The 18184-nt window shown below is 41.1% G+C and overlaps 1 protein-coding gene across 3 annotated transcripts in view; it reads left to right on the top strand.

The window, feature by feature from the left end:
* Positions 1-18184, top strand: part of SLC45A4 (solute carrier family 45 member 4) — a 70122-nt gene that overhangs the window by 39032 nt on the left and 12906 nt on the right. For 2 of the 3 annotated variants that reach the window (XM_075495350.1, XM_075495349.1), the window contains exon 3: positions 15845-16033. In XM_075495350.1, the coding sequence (XP_075351465.1) occupies positions 15845-16033 (189 nt within the window). Of the gene's footprint in view, positions 1-15629; positions 15685-15844; positions 16034-18184 lie in introns of those variants that run through there. The other variant, XM_075495351.1, reaches the window with a different exon arrangement.

Below are 18184 nucleotides of genomic sequence, written 5' to 3'. Positions count from 1 at the left end.
CAAGCTACAACAGAAATTAAGAACAGACACACTGTGCTCTGCTCCTTCTTTCTCCCCTTGAGTCATTATTCCATAAAACTTCACAAAAATAGGTTTCTGGTTGCTAGATTTCGGTGTCAGTTTATCACCTCTGTGGTGGTTCTGCAATATATCTGCCTTTTCAGAAAAACTGCTTATTTGAAGGGGTTTGGGGTTTTTTTCACTAAGGGATATATTCCTAATATTAATGCCTTTGCAACATAAATCAAACGATGCTGACTTTATACTGACTTTAAATGAGAGCAGAAGGGAACTTTGTCATCTGTCTGAAATGAAAATTGAGTTTAAAATTGTTTCTTTCCTTTTTGGTTCAACAAACAGCAGTATGCAGGAAACACAGTTTACAAACCTGAACTGGCTAGCATCTCAGAGGTCATCATTAGCAACCCATGGTGAAGAGCAGTATTGACACTCTTTCCCTAGCGATTTGCTGGGTCTCCCCAGATACAGACACGCTGTGTAACGGTAGGGAAGCTGAAGAAGTGTATGGGGGAGCTTTCAGGATATTTGGGGATGGAATGAGGAAATAAGATGATGTAATTGCTAAAAAGCTGAGGGTGGCTCTTTCTGTGTAATTTAATTAAGGAGTAGTCTTAACAAGTGCCCTCCCCTCCTCTGAGGTAGTCAGTCATGGGTCATAAATCTTGTGCCAGGGACTCCATCAGTTTGGGTAGCAAGTCAGCGTGTGTGAGAGGTTATGGAGATAAATGAAGGGGAAGGTTATTTTTCTGCACTATGGATTCCTATCCCCTTGACGTGGCAAATGTGTTTAAAATTTCAAATGTTTTTAAGCTGTAACCTGCAGGGGAGGGGTTTGGTACAACTTTCTCTCCATCAGATAAGAAAGGATTGCCAAATTCAATCTTACAATTACTTAGGTTTCAATCTTAATTAATTAGGTTTCAATCTTACAATCTTAATTAATCTTACAATCTTAATTAGGTTTCAATCTTAGTCTTTGCTGACTACTCCTATAACTCATATATATAACTCGTTCCATCCTTTTATAAGTTCAAAGGACAAGAAAAAGGTTACAAGCAGAGTGATATAAAGTAAAACCGCTTTTCACAATATGATAAAAATACTTATCTGGTTGTTGGGAAAAGCGTTCTGTTCTTCTTTTCCCCATTAGGACCTATTTCTCATAATTTGCACATTTGGAAAGGAAGTGTTTGCTGTTTTATTTGCTGGTGTGCTCTGCTTGTTTAACTTCAGATTTTATTGGTAAATTTATCCTTCTATGCATAGCCTCAGTGGTTGTGAAACATAACACATGCAAGTAAAGATTGCATATAAAAGAGTCTGCGGTAAGAAGCCTTTTTCATCTTGTGTGATTTAGTTTTATTCTAAACTATCAATTCTAGTTATTTGGTGCAAAGTGACTCCATGGATCTCATTATCCTTCATGTAGAAATGCAAGTAGTATAATTTTTAAACAGTTCAATAAGGGTGGGGGAGCCACTCCTCTGGGACACAGTAAGCTTGTTATTTGGAGTGCTGGCTGAGACTTGGGGGTTAAGTTCTGCTCTAGTTACCAGAATTTCCCATGTGTGCAACTTTGTAGTATGACCTTGCAAGCTCAAAATACTAAAATCAAGATTTTTATTTAGGTGGAGTTTAGAAGACTTCAATATGAAAGCAGCTCTGCTTTTAAATCTCTCTGGTACGCGTGTAGAACGTGTTTTGTGTAAGTTAATGTTCAAGCCAAAACACACAAGTTTATAGAAGGCGGAGTGTAGGAAAGTTTGAAAGTTTGAGGCAGGCTACATAAACACCAACACCATCTTTTTAATCAGCCCCCATAATTTCATCTGAGAGGATGGTTTTCCATAATGCTTTACCCACAGGGCAGGCAGTTGGTGGCATGAATAGCTATAGAGGAAGACCACTTTTTGGGGGGGAGCAGGGACCCTCAGTTGATTAAAATTCTCTGTATGGTAGTGCTGTTACCAGCATTTGTATGTCTAGAGATTGTTAAAACAACTGAACTGCAGTGTTTTTCCTGGAGCGATGGTCTGTGTGGAAAACCATGCCTGCAAACTACAACCTGCAGTTCATTTGTCAAAGCAAATAGGAAAAGCACTAATAGGATTTATGTTTTGCTTGATATAGCCACATGAGGAATTAACCTCAATAAAGGCCACTGCGTAGAGGAATGCACTTTCTCTTTAGGAGCTTAGTATGGGTTATTTTCAAAATTCCTCTTTTTTTTTTAAAGTGTACAATAAATAATGAGTTAGAAGAATCAGTGCGTTTATGTATAATTCAGCAACATTTTTAAAATGGCAAATAACTTAAAAGTGAATGCAGTGTTACTGTTTTTTGCTGACTTTTAGCTGGTAAGGTTTCCCAGTAGCACAGTTGTGACAAAAATGATCGCAGGCAGAGTATTTATTCCTATCATAAACAAACCTATAGTCCCAAAGACTTTAGAAAGGCCAGAAGGTTAATTTTGCAGTGTAGTAACAATTTAACAATTAACAATACACTTTTTGTAAGTCTGTTATGGGAATGGTGGCTTTTTTGGGAGGCTTTGCGCATTGAAAAGGAGGGGAGTAAAGCACTTTGAGACTGCGTGAATGGCCCAAGGACCGTAGGTAGAATCAATTCAGCTTTTTTCCCCTCTGAATAGTTTGGGCATTTCTAACTGGAAAAATGGCTTTTAGAATTTGATGTTTATGTGAGGTACCTATAATCTTTATTAGCTATGATATTTGTTTTGCTGTAAGTCAGCTAGGATAATTATAGAAGGAGCTGCCTGCACCACTTACTGACCCTTAAAAGGACTATGCAAATGTGATCCTGGTTGAAACTTAGAGATCAACTGTCTGGTCAGTAATCCCCAAGAAGATGAAGGTTCTCAGATGGTATCTGCAGGGGGACGCGGGCCAAAAAACACCTTCTTGAGTCACCACTTTCACGTGGCTTCCAAGTGTGTAGTCAAGCCTAAAAATTGGGGGAGAAAAGGTTGATTTTTGTCCGTGTGCAAAGACAAGCTCCTTGTGTTTTACTCTGCTGTATGCTTACTGTATTTTTCTAATAAATGCAACCTGAGGCTGGAAGTGAACTGTTTTCTTGCAATTCAAGAGCGCAAATGTTGTGCTGACCATACTGTGCCTGGCTTCCTGCTCAACAAAAAATACTTTTTTGGCTACCTTCAAGTCTGTCTGCTTTCCTTTTTCAAGTTCTGTTCCTGGATACACTGACCAGATGCCATGCTGGGCTAAGTATATGCCAGTCATTTGTTTGGCAGCGTGAACCAGATCCCTTATGGTTTCCTAGGGCTTGGGGGTTGGTGGGGTAGAATGGACACATGAGAAGTAAACTTCTGCTGCAGTGAATGGGGAATTTAATATCCAGGTGATGCCTTCTAGCCCAATGTTTCCTTTGTAGAACAGTATTTTAAAAGTCTTAACTCTGAGCAAGTGATAAAACTTGGGATGTCCTAGCCATGCTCTTCATCTTGCCCTTGCTTAGTTATATTAATCATGCTTCTACCTTCCCTTGAGGTCTGCTTAGAGCAGTGCAGAAGGGTAGTCAAAGCTTCCCTTAACCACAAAATCCTTGCACCACAGAGCTGCACAGGACCAGAGCACTCAAGCAAGGGCCCAGGCTGCACCTACTGCTGCCTTGTGATGCTGCTGGACAGCCCTCTCCCAGCTATGAGCAGCCCCACATTGAATAGGTCCCCATTAAGCAAGTATGATTTTAATTGAAAACTTGTTCTTAAGCAGAACAGAAAAGTTGTTTGTTAACCAGATTTTTTTAGGGGATGGGAGAGGGTCAGTTCAGCCTGGGTTGAACATGGATTTCAGAATTAACAGTTCAGGTTTGGCTCCACTTGGAGGAAAAAAACAGGTGTTAACACCAGTTTTTTGGTTAGGATTCGGTTCAGCTGTGTAAGTAGACAGTCATATTCTGGGGTATTAATGTGTTAATCGCTGCAACAAAAGCTCCACTGTTGATTAACAGAACAGGCTTGCGAGTTGGTGCTGAAAGATTTTCTATTGTATATGTAAGAGTCTTTTCAGTTTGGGAATTTTAAAGTGCGTTTGAGCCGAAGCGTCTTTGTTTATAAATTTGCCAATATTCTAGAAGTGGTGACGAAAAACCCTATTGAGCTTTGGATAAACTGGGATGCTGCATATCTTCAGGCAACACATGTCACTGTAATTGATGTCTGCTCTTGCGGTGAGAGCGAGCTGTGAAGCGCTGCAGCGTTACGTAATGCGTGCAGAGTCGAAGTGGGGCATCGTGTACAGCTGATGCATTTTAATTACATCCCGTAAAGGCGAGGGAAGGATTAGTGTGGCAAAACGATTTATTGATTGCTGCATTCATATACGTGTCTGCATACGTTTAGATGCTTGGGAGTGATGGGAAATGGATGCTAGCGTAGTTGCGTGCGACCTTCGAATCCTTCTGTATCTGTATCTTGCTTAACTGGCGAGCAACAGGAGACAGCCTTTGCAGCCTGGGAATAAATACACTGGCATTGTGAAGTTAGCCTTGCGTGGTTGTACTGATATGTATGTATAGTTGAATACAACCTGCATTTTTCTGGGACCGTGATGAAAATCCTCAGCTTTTTATTTGATATAAACACCTTTATTATATCCCTAAAACTGCTCTTTGGAGGTTAAAAGGATTCTTTTTTTATGACTGCTGGTTCAGCACACTGGAAGTTGCATCAGATTTAATCTATACTCAATTTCAGCTCGTTAAACACTGTGATGCAAATTTCTTATTAGTGTCAAAGTGATATATTTCTAAATATTGGTTAATAAGTGAGAGAGGAAGAAAAGTTAAAAACAAGTTTCCCAAGAGCCAAGAAAGACGGCATAGATAATCTAGAAAACTCCAGTGAATCAGTTTCAGCAGTCAATAGGAGCTCTTAGCAATGTTGTGTTTCCTTGCCCTCTCTGGAGCTTAATTACCTGCTGCAGCATGGAGAAAGCTTGTTTGGCACTGTTAATGTTTGAGTATAAAAGGTTCAGCGCCTGGCTTAAGTAAACCTGGCGCTTTTCACTGGTCTGAATGTACCCTGGCAAAAATAAATACCATCATTTTGGTAAGGATGTCATTCTGCACAACCTATAGGAATTGCTAAGCATTTTTTTCTACAATAAAAAGTTGACAACAGCCATTGATTCTTTGGTCTTTCCCTGAGCAGGGCATGTCATATGTGTCGCCTTTGATTCCTCCTCTTCAGCAGCAGCAGGAGTAGCTAATATTGGCATATATGTCTATTAGCAATTGCTTGATATATTGGATAAGGAAGTAGAAAGCTGGATTGCTATAAAGGCAGTAAGCTAGAAATAATCTTCTACCTGAATTACTACAGGTTACTCCTGTGGAAGTAGGTTAGTAGGAGGGTTAGAAACTTAAATAATTAAAAGCTTTAAAAGCATTACTTGACAGCATTTGTGATCATGCTAAAAGGAAAACCATATTTGCCTGCCTGCAGATCAGTGCATGTGTTCCTTCTCCAATGCCTCAGACCTCAGCTGTTCTCAGGCTTTTGCTTCCCCTCTCCCCCTTCCACACATACCTTTGGCTCACTTCTCTTAACATATGCTTCTCCTTCCTGACACAGCACCATAAAACTGGGTTATAAAGTAGAAATTGTCAGAGAAGCCACATAAACCTTTCTACAACTTTGGCAGAATGGCAGTGTAGCAGCAGAGCTTAATGAAACACTGATGACTCTCACGGTTGCCAAATATGAGAAGGGGAGGACAGTTGTAGGAGGTTGAGAAGCAGTAATTGAGCCGAGACAGAAAATGGGAGAGTTGGATGATGAAATCCTTTAAGAGGCCTGTCACTTATTTCCTTAATTCCATTTTTCACAAGTGTTATTTAACCCAACATGGTTGCTGCTGGCATGCTATTGCATGGGTAATTCCAAAAGCTATTGCTGTACCGAAAGGCAGAATAGCTTTGCCAGAAGGGGATATTACTCTTCTGCAGCATAAAAACACCTCCAGGACTCTGTATGTGAAACACCGCACTAATGTTTCTGGACTGAAGCTGTCGGAGAGCAAGAGCATTGTTTTGTTACCAGTTTAGTTGTTGGTCTTTCAAAATGGGTGGCTCTAGTCTAGTTGTAGGCATGGCATGTAATAGTTGTAATAGTTTCCAAATTTTTGGAATTTGTTTCAGCTGTAAAAGTGTGACTTGTTTGCATCCAACTACTAAGGAAATTTAAAATTCAAAATACAAGTTTTAAGGAAATGTTGGACAGTTTTTCCAGCATCTCTAACCTAATTTCATCCTTTTAATATTCCTGTTAATTATTTGTTGATATATCTCAAATCTAGATCCAGCTTTCGTCTATAACCTTCTACTTATGACTGGGAGTGACTAAAGCAGAAATGTAGATGCATTTTAAAGGCATGAATCTGCTGTAAAAGTTTTGGATGTCACAGTGATGCAGGTAGCAGATCCCTGTCCTGGAAGAGGAAGACAGACAGTGCTCAAGCCCTCTCCCCTGCAAAGTGTCGTTTTGGTCCTGTGGATTTTTCCCGGTGCATTCAGGGTGGGCTGCAGCTGCCTTTTACTGGTAGCTTTGGAAGAAATTTTCTGCATTTTGTCCTTGGATCAGTCCTTCGAAGTACCGTGCTTTTTATGTCCTTGTAATATTCCTATTAATGATTTGTTCTCTTGATTATCGCTCCCCTCAGTGCTAATAACCCCATCCAAATGGGGGAATCGTGCTTTATCCCTCCACTCTCGTGTCCCATAACTGATTCCTCATTCGTACTGAAGAGGCAGCCCTATCCTCGCTTCGTATCATCCAGAGCAATAACAGACCAGCTGAGTGAGGCCGAGAGCCCAGCACTCCCAGCCATTGTGCAGACATCCCTGCTGACAAGAGCTAAACAGGAGGGGGAAGGAGAGGATAGACTTCTTGCAACTGGGTGATAGTTTGTGTTCCAGAAAAGTATGTTCAGATTGCAGAGTGCACGTACTCCTCCCTATAAGATGTATATAATGTGCTGACAGCTTGTGAATGTTGCAGGCTAAGCAGAAGAGCTCTTATTTGACAGGCACAAGAAGAATTTCAGGATGTGAATTTTACCAGTGGGAAGATTTAAGCCACAGTTTTGATATTGCTCCTGTTTTATGTGGTGTTTATTGCAATAGGTCATTTCTGAGACAGTGAGCGAATAAAGATGCCTTGACAACTTGATAGGCTATCATTTTTATGTAGAAAGCTAGCAGCAATTAAAAACCTCATGGTACTGATTCTATTCTGAGTTCTTCCACCTGCGTGCTTGCAACCAAAATGATCACATGTAACTGGTCAGTATAATTTTCCTCCAGTATTATTGTGCAATTTGCAGCTTGTTAAGAGTGGCTTCTGAACAAGCACTTGGCTTGAGCCAGTGTCATCTCATCATACAGGCTGGGCAGGCATAATTTGATGAAGAGCAAAATTTTCAAATAAAAAAGTCGTCCAGTATTGGGCTTCACTACTTCTCACACCAGCAGCCGTAAGATGTTGTAGCATTAGGGGTGCAAATTAGAGGCAATCTTATCTCATATGAAATCAGACTCTGATTTAAAGTAGTACTTAAAATTATTTCCTTCTTAAAAGCTTGTACTCCCATGTTTGGAAGCTGCTGAAATCATGGTAATGGGCACCAGGAGAAATTACTGTGCTTTTTCATATCCCTTCACTGTTGGTCAGAGTTCCTCTTTCAATCCAAAAGTTAAAAGGTGGTTTCTCATGGGTGCAATAAACTCAATGTACAAGTGCTGACTGTACTGCAATAGTGTTCAGACCACCAGTCAAGCCTATTCCAGTGCATCAGTTCAACATATATTGGCTCAGATGTGGGGTTTTTTTGGCAGCTCAGAGTCCCACACAAGCTCTAAGCCATTGGAAGCCCTAAAATCTGAGGGGAGATAGCAAGAAGCAAAAGGATTTGTGGTTGAAGTTTCATGGTGATACAGCTGTCAAAATAGGCATGCAGCTTGTTTGCAGTTTCTCTGGGGGGCCCAAATGTGTGGCAACTCTGTATTTTTATTTTAAATATAAGGGAGTGGTTATCGGGGTGCATTTATGAAATGATTGCAGCTGCATTCTGAAATCCCTATTCCTCATACAGACACTCCAAAGCTAAAATGCTTGAGTTTGTGGTGGTTTCTATGATTCTGTTGTAACAAGATGAAGAACAGATACTGGGGTTCTGACTTTTTCACAGCTTTTTGACAAGCATTGGTTTTGCTTGCTACTCTCTTTAAAAATAGAGGCTAAACAAAGCAGCTTGTGTAAGCAATGCATTTTAAACAGATCAGTGTAAAATATTTTTAGCAGCACACAGTATTTTATACAGGGATGAAATTGCCGAATACGAAGTATTTGCGGGGCATGACAGCTTCTCATGTTAGTTCAGAAATTTGTATGGTGTTTACTTTAAGAGTATAAACAAGTCTCTAGGTGATGATTTCTGACAAATGAAAATAGGAGCTTAGCATCCTATTCCCATATCAGATCTTATTGTTAAGCTTATAAAGAACTATTTTTCCCCCAATAGAACTTATCAAAAAGAGGTTTTGAATAGAAACTGCTGCATGTGACTTAATCTTTCTTCCATGTAACTCGTGACCTCACGCAGCCCTTAGACTGATGGTGACACAGTGAGCATTTCCTGTGAACCGTGAGCAGTGCTGGTCCCACTATTGTTGGGCACTTTTTTTGTCTGGGAAAAAACAAACCCTTATTTACTAGAAGCCAGTGTCCTGTTTGTTTGTAGCTGGCTGGGAAATGCCATATTACAAGGGTCTCAGTGGCAGTCGTCGCTGCTAACAGAAGCTGCTGTTGTGTTTTGCTGTTTTTCTCACTGATTTGTATGAGACTTCTGAGTCTGCTTTGTGACCTGCTCCAGATTCAGTTCACAGCACAAATGCTAACCTTGTTTATCCAATATGTTTTTTTCCTCCTCGGTGTTTCCTCAGATTAGCTGTTAGTAAAAAGCTAAATAATAACCCTCCAGTTATTATTCCTCCCCCAAGAGGCCACCAGGTTAGTTTTCCAAGTTGGTGGATGACGGTTCACTGTTAGAGCTGCTACCTGGCAAGGCAAGCATGGCGGTGGAAAATTACAGACAAAATAAAGGAATAGTATTAAACTGGTAATGGGATGCAGCTGCTTTGGCCTTTGAGTCCACATGCAAGTCTCAGCAGCCTTTGGTAAAGTATTTGCTGCGTGATACTTCTCTTGGCCATGTGAAATCGATCCCAGCCTGGTTATAGCCTGTTCCAGGTGGGTATAGCAGCTCTCGGCAGTTGGGACATTTTACATTTGGCTGTAAGAGGTTGTGGTGAGGCAGTCATATGAATGACAAGCTTGCTGTGTGGTACTGCCTTGAAATCTAGTCAAAGCCAGTATCCGTACATCTGTTCTGCACATCAGAGACTGGATGCTGCAGGGCTGCTGGCTGGGCGCATCACCGTAGCCAAATTTAAAATACATGCTGCATCTGAGTCCTTGCCGCTAGATGGGGGTATCAGAAGGAGCTTCTTGGTGTCAAAATATTCCTGTTATCTTTGTTTCTTCTCGTTGTCTTCTTGTCCTGGCTTGGATGCTTTCTTAACTGTCTTCCCATTTTAAAATATGGTCAAGTTGTGTAGGTATAGCAGCATATATATACAGAGAAAGGAACCATTAGGCTATGTAATCATCTTCCTTGACTGCCTGGTGCCCTTTGCAGACCTAATTTCTATTAAATTTTATTATTGGAGTTCATTTTTGTTGTGAGGGAGCAAACATTTGGAAGGCTTGTATATTTTATATATCTATGCACACATATACACGCTATCTCTTAAGTATTTCAATTTTCAGTCGTCTTATTTATTTTGCTTCTACTGCCAAATCATGCACGCCAACCTAAATATGCATATCATGTAAACAGACATTCAAGATACTAAAACCAGAACAGCCTCTTTTAAGGGAAAAAAGTATTTTGGGGTTGGAGTTCTCCTTGTCTGTCTGGAACTTTCTCATTTATATGAAAATGTCTAGCGCTAAAGCAAACCTACTGTTGAAATGATGAAGGCTGTGCCAGTATGAAGCACGAATTTTAAGAACATGTATAAGGTACGTTTGGAAGTCTTGCTTCATGGGACAGTGGAGGAAGTGCTCAGTGTCTTGGAAAGCTCTTTCCTGGAGGACCCATGGTAGAACATGACTGTGAGCTTTACAAAAGTCTGACTTTCCAGCAACAGTGCTGAGTGCAGACATCAGAGGTGACAACTAAATATATACGGAGAGAAGAGAAGGCTCTTCTAGGCGCCAGAACTGTTGTCTCCTAGCGTTTGGCTTCACTGGGTAGACTACGGCTTATCAATAACACATCTCAACTTTACGATGTAAGAAGCAAATGCAAAAGGAAGCTTTGGGTAACTAACTTTACTACCCATTGCTAAAATGATTGCTCTGTTTGCCTGCCCGGACGTTGTTCACGTGAGGAGTCTGGTGTCCATCAGACAGGTTCAGGAGGGAATTCTCCCACCACCAAATTAACTTTTCCTGTGCGGTTTTATTTTAGCTTTCACGTGCACCAGCTTCCCACCAGGAATCTTCTCTAACCCAACTCAGTAGTTTTCCCCTCGAGTAACCAACTAAATTCTAATGTGGCGATATCACTGTTTACATACTTACGATAAAAAAAAAAATCATACACTTCACTTAACAAATGATAACTATTTTGAATTCTGTGTAACTGTATATAAAACACATATGATGATTTTATAAACTGCTAGCTTACACTTGGAATGCAATTTATAAGAGCCCTGCCACTTAGGTTACAGAAGTAGCCCTATAGCCTGACTTCTCCCGCAAGAGAAAAAGCAGGTTGTGCTCATGTTGATGGTTCCTACCATTATACAATCTGTGGGAATTGCTCATGTTTCACTTGAAAGTTATCCCTTTCCTGTTTACTTGGAAGAGCACTGAAAGCTTTTTAGAAATTATTCCATTTTTCTTGGCATGGGGCTATTAATTCTTGTATAGATTTTTATCGTGGCCTCTTTTTCTAAAGATAGATATTTTGGCTGCTAAAGAGAGGTTCAATTAAAAAAAAAAAAAGGTTTGTCTAAAGAAGGATCTCCAAACATAATGTTCTTGGTTTTTTAAGTGTCCTTTTTACCCTTCTGTAAAAGCTACATCCCTAACTCTGTTCTGAAATCATTGGGATTCATGTCTTTTGCGAAGTAAGCCATTTCAATGTAAATATTCAGATTTAGGCTTTTATTTATAATACTTAGATGTTAGAAAGATCACCCTTTTCAATCAGTGAAAATAAAGCCTTCTCAAGAAAGCATTTCAATCTCTCTCCTCTGACTTAATGGAAAGTTAAAACTCCCTAATTGTAAGCATGTAACAGAGGTTGGGGAAAAACCCTTTTTTCCTTTCTTTTACTGGCCTGTAAAATCAAACCAGAATGCAGGCCTTAATCTGATTTTGAGTTGTTACATGCAAAGTTGACCTTGAAAGTGCTGAAGTCAGAGTAATGCTGGCAGTAAAAATCACTGTGTTTATTAATAATCTTGGGACATTTTTATGACAGTTGGTTAACTGTAGCTATAAAGCATAAAAAAACCCCTATTTTTCCAATTTAGAAATGTGCAGTTTTTACAGTTGAAGGAAAAATATTTGTAAACAGGTTTTAATCCTCTGCAGAAGTCATCATTTCTAATGGATTAAGTGTTTCCAGAAGTTTCTTTGTTAAAATTTGTATACACCACAGAGGAGTGCCATTGTAGACTGGAGACAAAGTGGTGGCCACAAGGACAGAGGGACGGTGAGCTGTGCAAGCCTCGGTGTCCCTGGATATACCCTCCTATTGCTTGTCCCTGCTCTACTAGCGTTTCCTTGTTGTTTCTACTCAGTCTCCATTAAAATGAGTTGGTTGTCTGAATGGATGTTGGAATATTAAAAGAGACTCTCTTAATTGTATCCATTTTACTTATATCTATCTATTTAAGGTTGTTTATTCATATAAGATAGAATGATGCTTGTAATGCCAGTAACGGAGCTCTTGCTAGTCTTCATCCCGTGTTTATTTGAAGCAACTGTACAACTTACTGCAAAACCTTCCCTACATCTCTCAAGTGTTTACTGATGGGTGAGCTCGACTGAGATGTCCCAGCTCGTAATTCACAAGTCACAACATAATTCAGAAAATAAACTTCTGTTCTCAGCATACAGTCCTCTTGCAGTGATATGATACCAAATTATTTCAGATGTTGGTGATTGCTACAATAAAGATCAATGATGTTGGTTAAGCTATAGCTTCTAACTCTGTTTAAAACAGACTCGCTGCAGTGAGTTGGCATCACACAATAGCAACCTCTGATGCATAACTGCTGCTCAACAGGATGGCTCTGTGGAGGCAAAATGGGATAAGTATTTACACATTGCCATTTCTTTCATGTCCTGCAGAAAAATCATTCACCCTAAATGAATCATAACCTGCCTACCATTTAGTTTTGCTTGCCTTGAACTAAACGTTTCCTCTTTCCCATCATTAATTTTTTTTTTGAAGCAGACCCGCCCCTCCCCATCTATATACCATTTGAGGCATTGGTAAGCATTAGCATCTGGAGCAGGTGAGGTGCCAAATAAACACACAATGTCTGAACCTGCTTGTTTGGGAAGGCTGTTAACTCGGTGAAGTTAAAACGGATGTCAAAACCACAGGGAGAGGGAGGTTTTCTCTGCACTTTTATTTGGATTACTGGCTTGCTGACTTGCACCTATGATTAGGATAGCGCTCATTAGGAGAAGCTGGGTGGTGCAACTGCAGGTTGGGATCTGGAGGAACAGTGGTTTCCTGAACAAGAGCTTTAAACCTAATATGCCCCTTCCCAATCCTAGTGTTCCCTAGTGAGTATATCTCAGCTAAAACTTCTATGTCAGCCAAGGCATCACCAAACAGTTGGAAAAGCTAAGCAAGAGGTAGTGGTTTGAACCATGCTGTGAACAAGGTGCCATCTTTACAGCCCTGTCCTAGAGATCTAAAACCTGCTGCAAAAGGAGTCAATAGTTGTATGGTAGGTGCCCATGTGGAGTACTGGCCTCAGGTACAGGCCTGTAGCAAGGAAGGATGGCTAAACCATGATGCTTTTGCCATTCCCTGTGGGCAGAGTGCTCACGGGCACATTTGGGCTGAAAGCACAGGTTGTGCGGGTTCAGAAGAGGCAAATCTCTTCCAATAACTCTGTACTCGTCAAGGCAGCTGTTGCCATTAGCTTGTTTGTTAGCCAAAGTTGAGTCAAATAGCATAGACCTTGGTGTCAGACCTGGATTTTGAATCCTGATGGTGAATTTGGTTATTATAAGTCGTGGGCAAAAAATGTCTTATTTCTCTGTATCTGCATCACTGCAGAGCATGCCAGTCTTGGAAAATGTGATTTATCTCGTGGCGGAAGTCAGCATCGTTAGTCAAGATTTGATGGCACTTTAAACAGCAGGAAATTAGACTTCCAAATTTGCAGCATAAGCTATTTTGGGCAGGGATTGGTATAATCCTGCTTTGTAATGGATGCCCCAGCGTGCTGGACGGGGAGCATGGACACTGCAGTGGGCAAAGGTACAGGTTGATCTAGCCAGCAAAGGTCGAATGCTACTCACGTTCACAACGTGTGGTTTTGAATAATAAATGGTTTTCCTTCCTAGGGTAAAGACACTGAACATCCAGTCTTGGCATCAGCTGGACTGCAAGAAATTGGTTGTTTTGTTTTTAATGCTTTGCTAAGAAACATGTCAAAGTGGTTACCTGACCCGTGTGGATAAACCGAGAGGGAGGCAGATCTCAAAGGACCCGAGTGTAGCTGCTCTTCTGGGCCAGTCTGCCATCTGCAGGCCATTGCTCTCCATGCTGGAGAGATGTAAAGCAGGGCTTTGGGGGTTTCTTTCCTTCTCCAGAAATTATTATAAGTAAACATTTTTGTGCTTAGAAATGGGACATTTCATATGACAGTCAAATTCTGTCCATCATTCTCAGTCCGTTGAATCTTTAGTAGCTCTTTATGGTGGTGGTCTTAGATGAACAGTATCTCTATAATGTTTAACTCCTGTTGAATGTTAAAAGTTTTGCTGAGAAGGGGATATGTGTATACGACAACAAGGTAGCTTTCCAAGCATCCCAAAGATCTTTGTTTTTATAGTCCGCAAGTGGAGAGAGAATGCAACAAAGCTATTGGACTTCTATACAGCAGACCTTGGCTGCTACTTCTTCACAGAGGCCATCCCTACCAACAGCCCCATCAAAAAAAATCTGGCACACTCAGCAAAATTCAGCAAAAGTGTGATTTTTTTTTTTTTTTTTTTTTGACCGTAGTAACTAATCTAGATGTACTGGGTTTGCATGGCAAGGTTTTGGTAGTTGGGGGGGTTACAGGAGTGGCTTCTGTGAGAAGCTGCTAGAAGCTCCCCCTATATCCTATAGAGCCAGTTCCAGCTGGCTCCAAGATGGATCCAGCGCTGGCCAAGGCCGAGCCAATCGGCAATGGTGGTAGCACCTCTGGGATAACATATTTAAGAAGGGGAAGAAGTTGCTGCACAACAGCAGTAGCAGCCGGAGAGCGGAGTGGGAATATGTGAGAGAAACAGCTCTGCAGACACCAAGGCCAGTGAAGAAGGAGGGGGAGGAGGTGCTCCAGGCACCGGAGCAGAGATTCCCCTGCAGCCTGTGGTGAAGACCATGGTGAGGCAGGCTGTCCCCCTGCAGCCCATGGAGGTTAACGGTGGAGCAGATATCCTCCTGCAGCCTGTGGAGGACCCCACAGCGGAGCAGGTGGGTGCCCAAAGGAGGCTGTGACCCCGTGGAGAGCCCATGCTGGAGCAGGCTCCTGGCAGGACCTGTGGACCCATGGAGAGAGGAGCCCATGCTGGAGCAGGTTTGCTGGCAGGACTTGTGACCCCGTGGGGGGGACCCATGCTGGAGCAGCCTGTTCCTGAAGGACTGCACCCCATGGAAGGGACCCACGCTGGAGCAGTTTGTGAAGAACTGCAGCCTGTGGGAAGGACCCATGCTGGAGAAGTTCACAGAGGACTGTCTCCCGTAGGAGGGACCTCACGCTGGAGCAGGGGAAGAGTGTGAGGAGTCCTCCCCCTGAAGAGGAAGGAGCAGCAGAGAAGTGTGATGAACTGACTGCAAACCCCATTCCCCATCCCCCTGCGCTGCTGGCAGGGAGGAGGTAGAGAAATCAGGAGTAAAGTTAAGCCTGGGAAGAACGGAGGGGTGGGGGGCAGGTATTTTAAGATTTGGTTTTATTTCTAATTATCCTGCTCTGATTTGATTGGTAATAAATTAATTTTCCCCAAGTCAATGCCCGCAACAGTTAATTGCCAAGTGATCTCCCTGTCCTTATCTCGACCCACGAGCCTTTCATTGTATTTTCTCTCCCCTTTCTAGTTGAGGAGGGGGAGTGATGGAGCGGCTTTGGTGGGCACCTGGTGTCCAGCCAGGGTCAACCCACCACACTAGACTAGTGATTCCACTGTTAGATATATCTTTTTCCTTTAACTTTTATTTCAATAGTTTAAATATACCTATTGTTCCCTTCTTATTGCCCGGGTATTTGAAAGATAGATGATCTGTGCTTTAAGGAAGGCTGTTTTATTAACCATTGGTAAGAAATCTTAACTGAGTTGTTCATTTGGGAGTGAATTTACTGTAGGTAAATTACTGATGAATTTATAGTTTTCAAAGGTCTAACAAAATTTCATGTATTAAGTGAAATGTTTGGTGTGTACCACATAACCTTTAAATCATTTTTGTCTTTGTTTTAGGTCTTCCTGAACAATACTACAGCCTCACTTGGTTCCTTAGCCCTATCCTGGGCTTGATCTTCACTCCGCTTATAGGTTCGGCTAGTGACCGCTGCACACTGAGCTGGGGCCGCCGGCGGCCTTTTATTCTTGCTCTCTGCATTGGTGTCCTCTTTGGAGTTGCACTTTTCCTTAATGGCTCTGTTATAGGTAAATAATGAGGAAATCACCTGCGTTTATCTCCTGCTGACATATCTGCTTTAAGATTTTTATGTAGGAAGTAAAGGTAATAATAGGCAGTTGATTTAACTTATGTTTAGTCTTAGAATCATTAGAAATCTCTGCAACACTGCATTTGAGCTATCCATCTTGCATGTTTTTATTCTTATTCAAAAGTTACGGTGCTGTAAGAGGTATTGTGCAATCATAGCTGTAACTGTTAATACAGTGTTATTAATACAATGGTTGCCAGCATAATGTTTGCAGTCGCTGAGATGAATTTGGTCGATCCTTGACATGGGAAAATTGTAGCAACCTGTTCACAGGGAAATGTTTCCTGTTGTGATCCATTTTCCCTTTAATGCATATCTGGCAACACATCCTGTTTCCAGCATTATTTCAAAAATTATCTTTTCACTTTTTCTTGTGCTTTTCTTAGACCCAGTATTGAAAAAGTCCAGAACACAGTTAATATTTGTTTATCAAAAACTATGTGGGAAAATAATTTTTCCTGAGCCCCCATCAAAGCTGGTAAAAATAGTTTCCCTTGAACATAGTTTACTATCGAACTTAATCTACAATCTCCAATCTCTTTGTAAATTTAGTGTAGGAGAGGTGACAGCAAGTACATTTGGGGAAATGTTTACATCATGGTTGGACTGATGCAAATGAAAGGAACTTAGCACCTAATGATATCCTCTTGGCTCTCTTTTTTTTGGGCTAGATGCAGCTCTATTGTGAAAAAGTTTTACTAATTGAGGGAAATGAGTGGAACGTTACCTTGGCTCAGCATGTTAGCTTTTTAAAGCCAGATTGGGATGCAATATGATGGTTTTCAATTTTCTGCAAACTGCAGTGGACAAACTGTTCGGATGAATGACATTTAGCTTATGTTTTACCCAAGCAATAAATATTAATTATTTGAATTGCTATCACATGGTATCAATTGTACTTTGTAGTTGTATCTCCAAGACTTATTCCTCCTCGTCCAGATGCATGCAAGATGTTAGACTGCAGCCCTCTTACAAGATTTTAATTGATAGGAAGTTCTTATTTCCACACAGTGGTTTACATCAGTATCATTGATATTGGCAAGCAATGCTCATACGCAGTTTATAGGTTTATTTTGAAGTAGCTCACTTTCTAATAAATCAGCAGAAAATATTGTCTTTGATTTTTCTCTAATTCTTTGTTACATGGTAATACAGTCTGTTGCATAGCCTTCTAGAAAACCTGCACTTTCCAGATACTCTAGTGGTACTTTTGTGCAATGAAACTTCTTTAAAAGACAGAGGTTGTTGCAATGCACCACAAAAGTGAGCTGTATGCTTTATGCATCCGTTCCTGGGATGTGGTTGTGGTAGATTTTGAACAAAAGCCCTCTTCTGAAAAGCACTTTAAACTTTGGTGTGCCTCTCCTGAGGGAGCCTGGAAAGAACTGAACTGAAGTGAGAGCCATTCCATGGTCTTCTCTTAGACCTGTTCCATACTAGAAGATAGAGATTTGCCACTAACATTCAATTTACATCAGCATAAGGTAGCGCTTGATTTACTATTTAGAGCAGATGCACAATATGATAAAGCAATTTTAGTCTCTCTTTATTTGAAGTTTTTGAAATGGTGGCTTGTGTCACTTTTCAAAGAGAAAAGGCACTGCTTAACAGTCTCAGAAGAGAGAGGGTGTCTAGTGGTTTGCAGGAAAAGCCCCCATTTGTAACCAGATTTTCTTCTAGATGGACCCTGTATGCTTTCATTGTCTGTCGTCTTCCCATTTTATGTTCGTACTTTCCTATCCTTAGTCTCCATTTACTTGCACTCCTAATTTTAATTTGGGGCGATAGGAGATGCCGCAAAAACTGAGGTGGTTGTTGTATTGTACCCTTTTTCATAACCTTGCCTCTGGCAATAGGAGTCATCGGGAGGGGAACAAGGAGTACAAGAGTGTGCTAAAAAAGAGGTTCTCCAATCCTAATAATAATACGACCATGTTCCAGGAGTGTATAGATCTTATTCAACTCTTGTTCTCTCCACTGTACGCACTGCTCAGGTTTGCAACAAATCTAAAGCACTGACACCGTTGGTGTTTCCTGCTGTAAGATTCAGCCAAGCGTGGAACACATATAAACTTCTTTAGCATTCAGA

The sequence above is a fragment of the Mycteria americana genome, chromosome 2 (assembly GCF_035582795.1).
Source record: "Mycteria americana isolate JAX WOST 10 ecotype Jacksonville Zoo and Gardens chromosome 2, USCA_MyAme_1.0, whole genome shotgun sequence".
Lineage (NCBI taxonomy): Eukaryota > Metazoa > Chordata > Aves > Ciconiiformes > Ciconiidae > Mycteria > Mycteria americana.
This window is presented reverse-complemented; position numbering and strand designations above follow the sequence as displayed.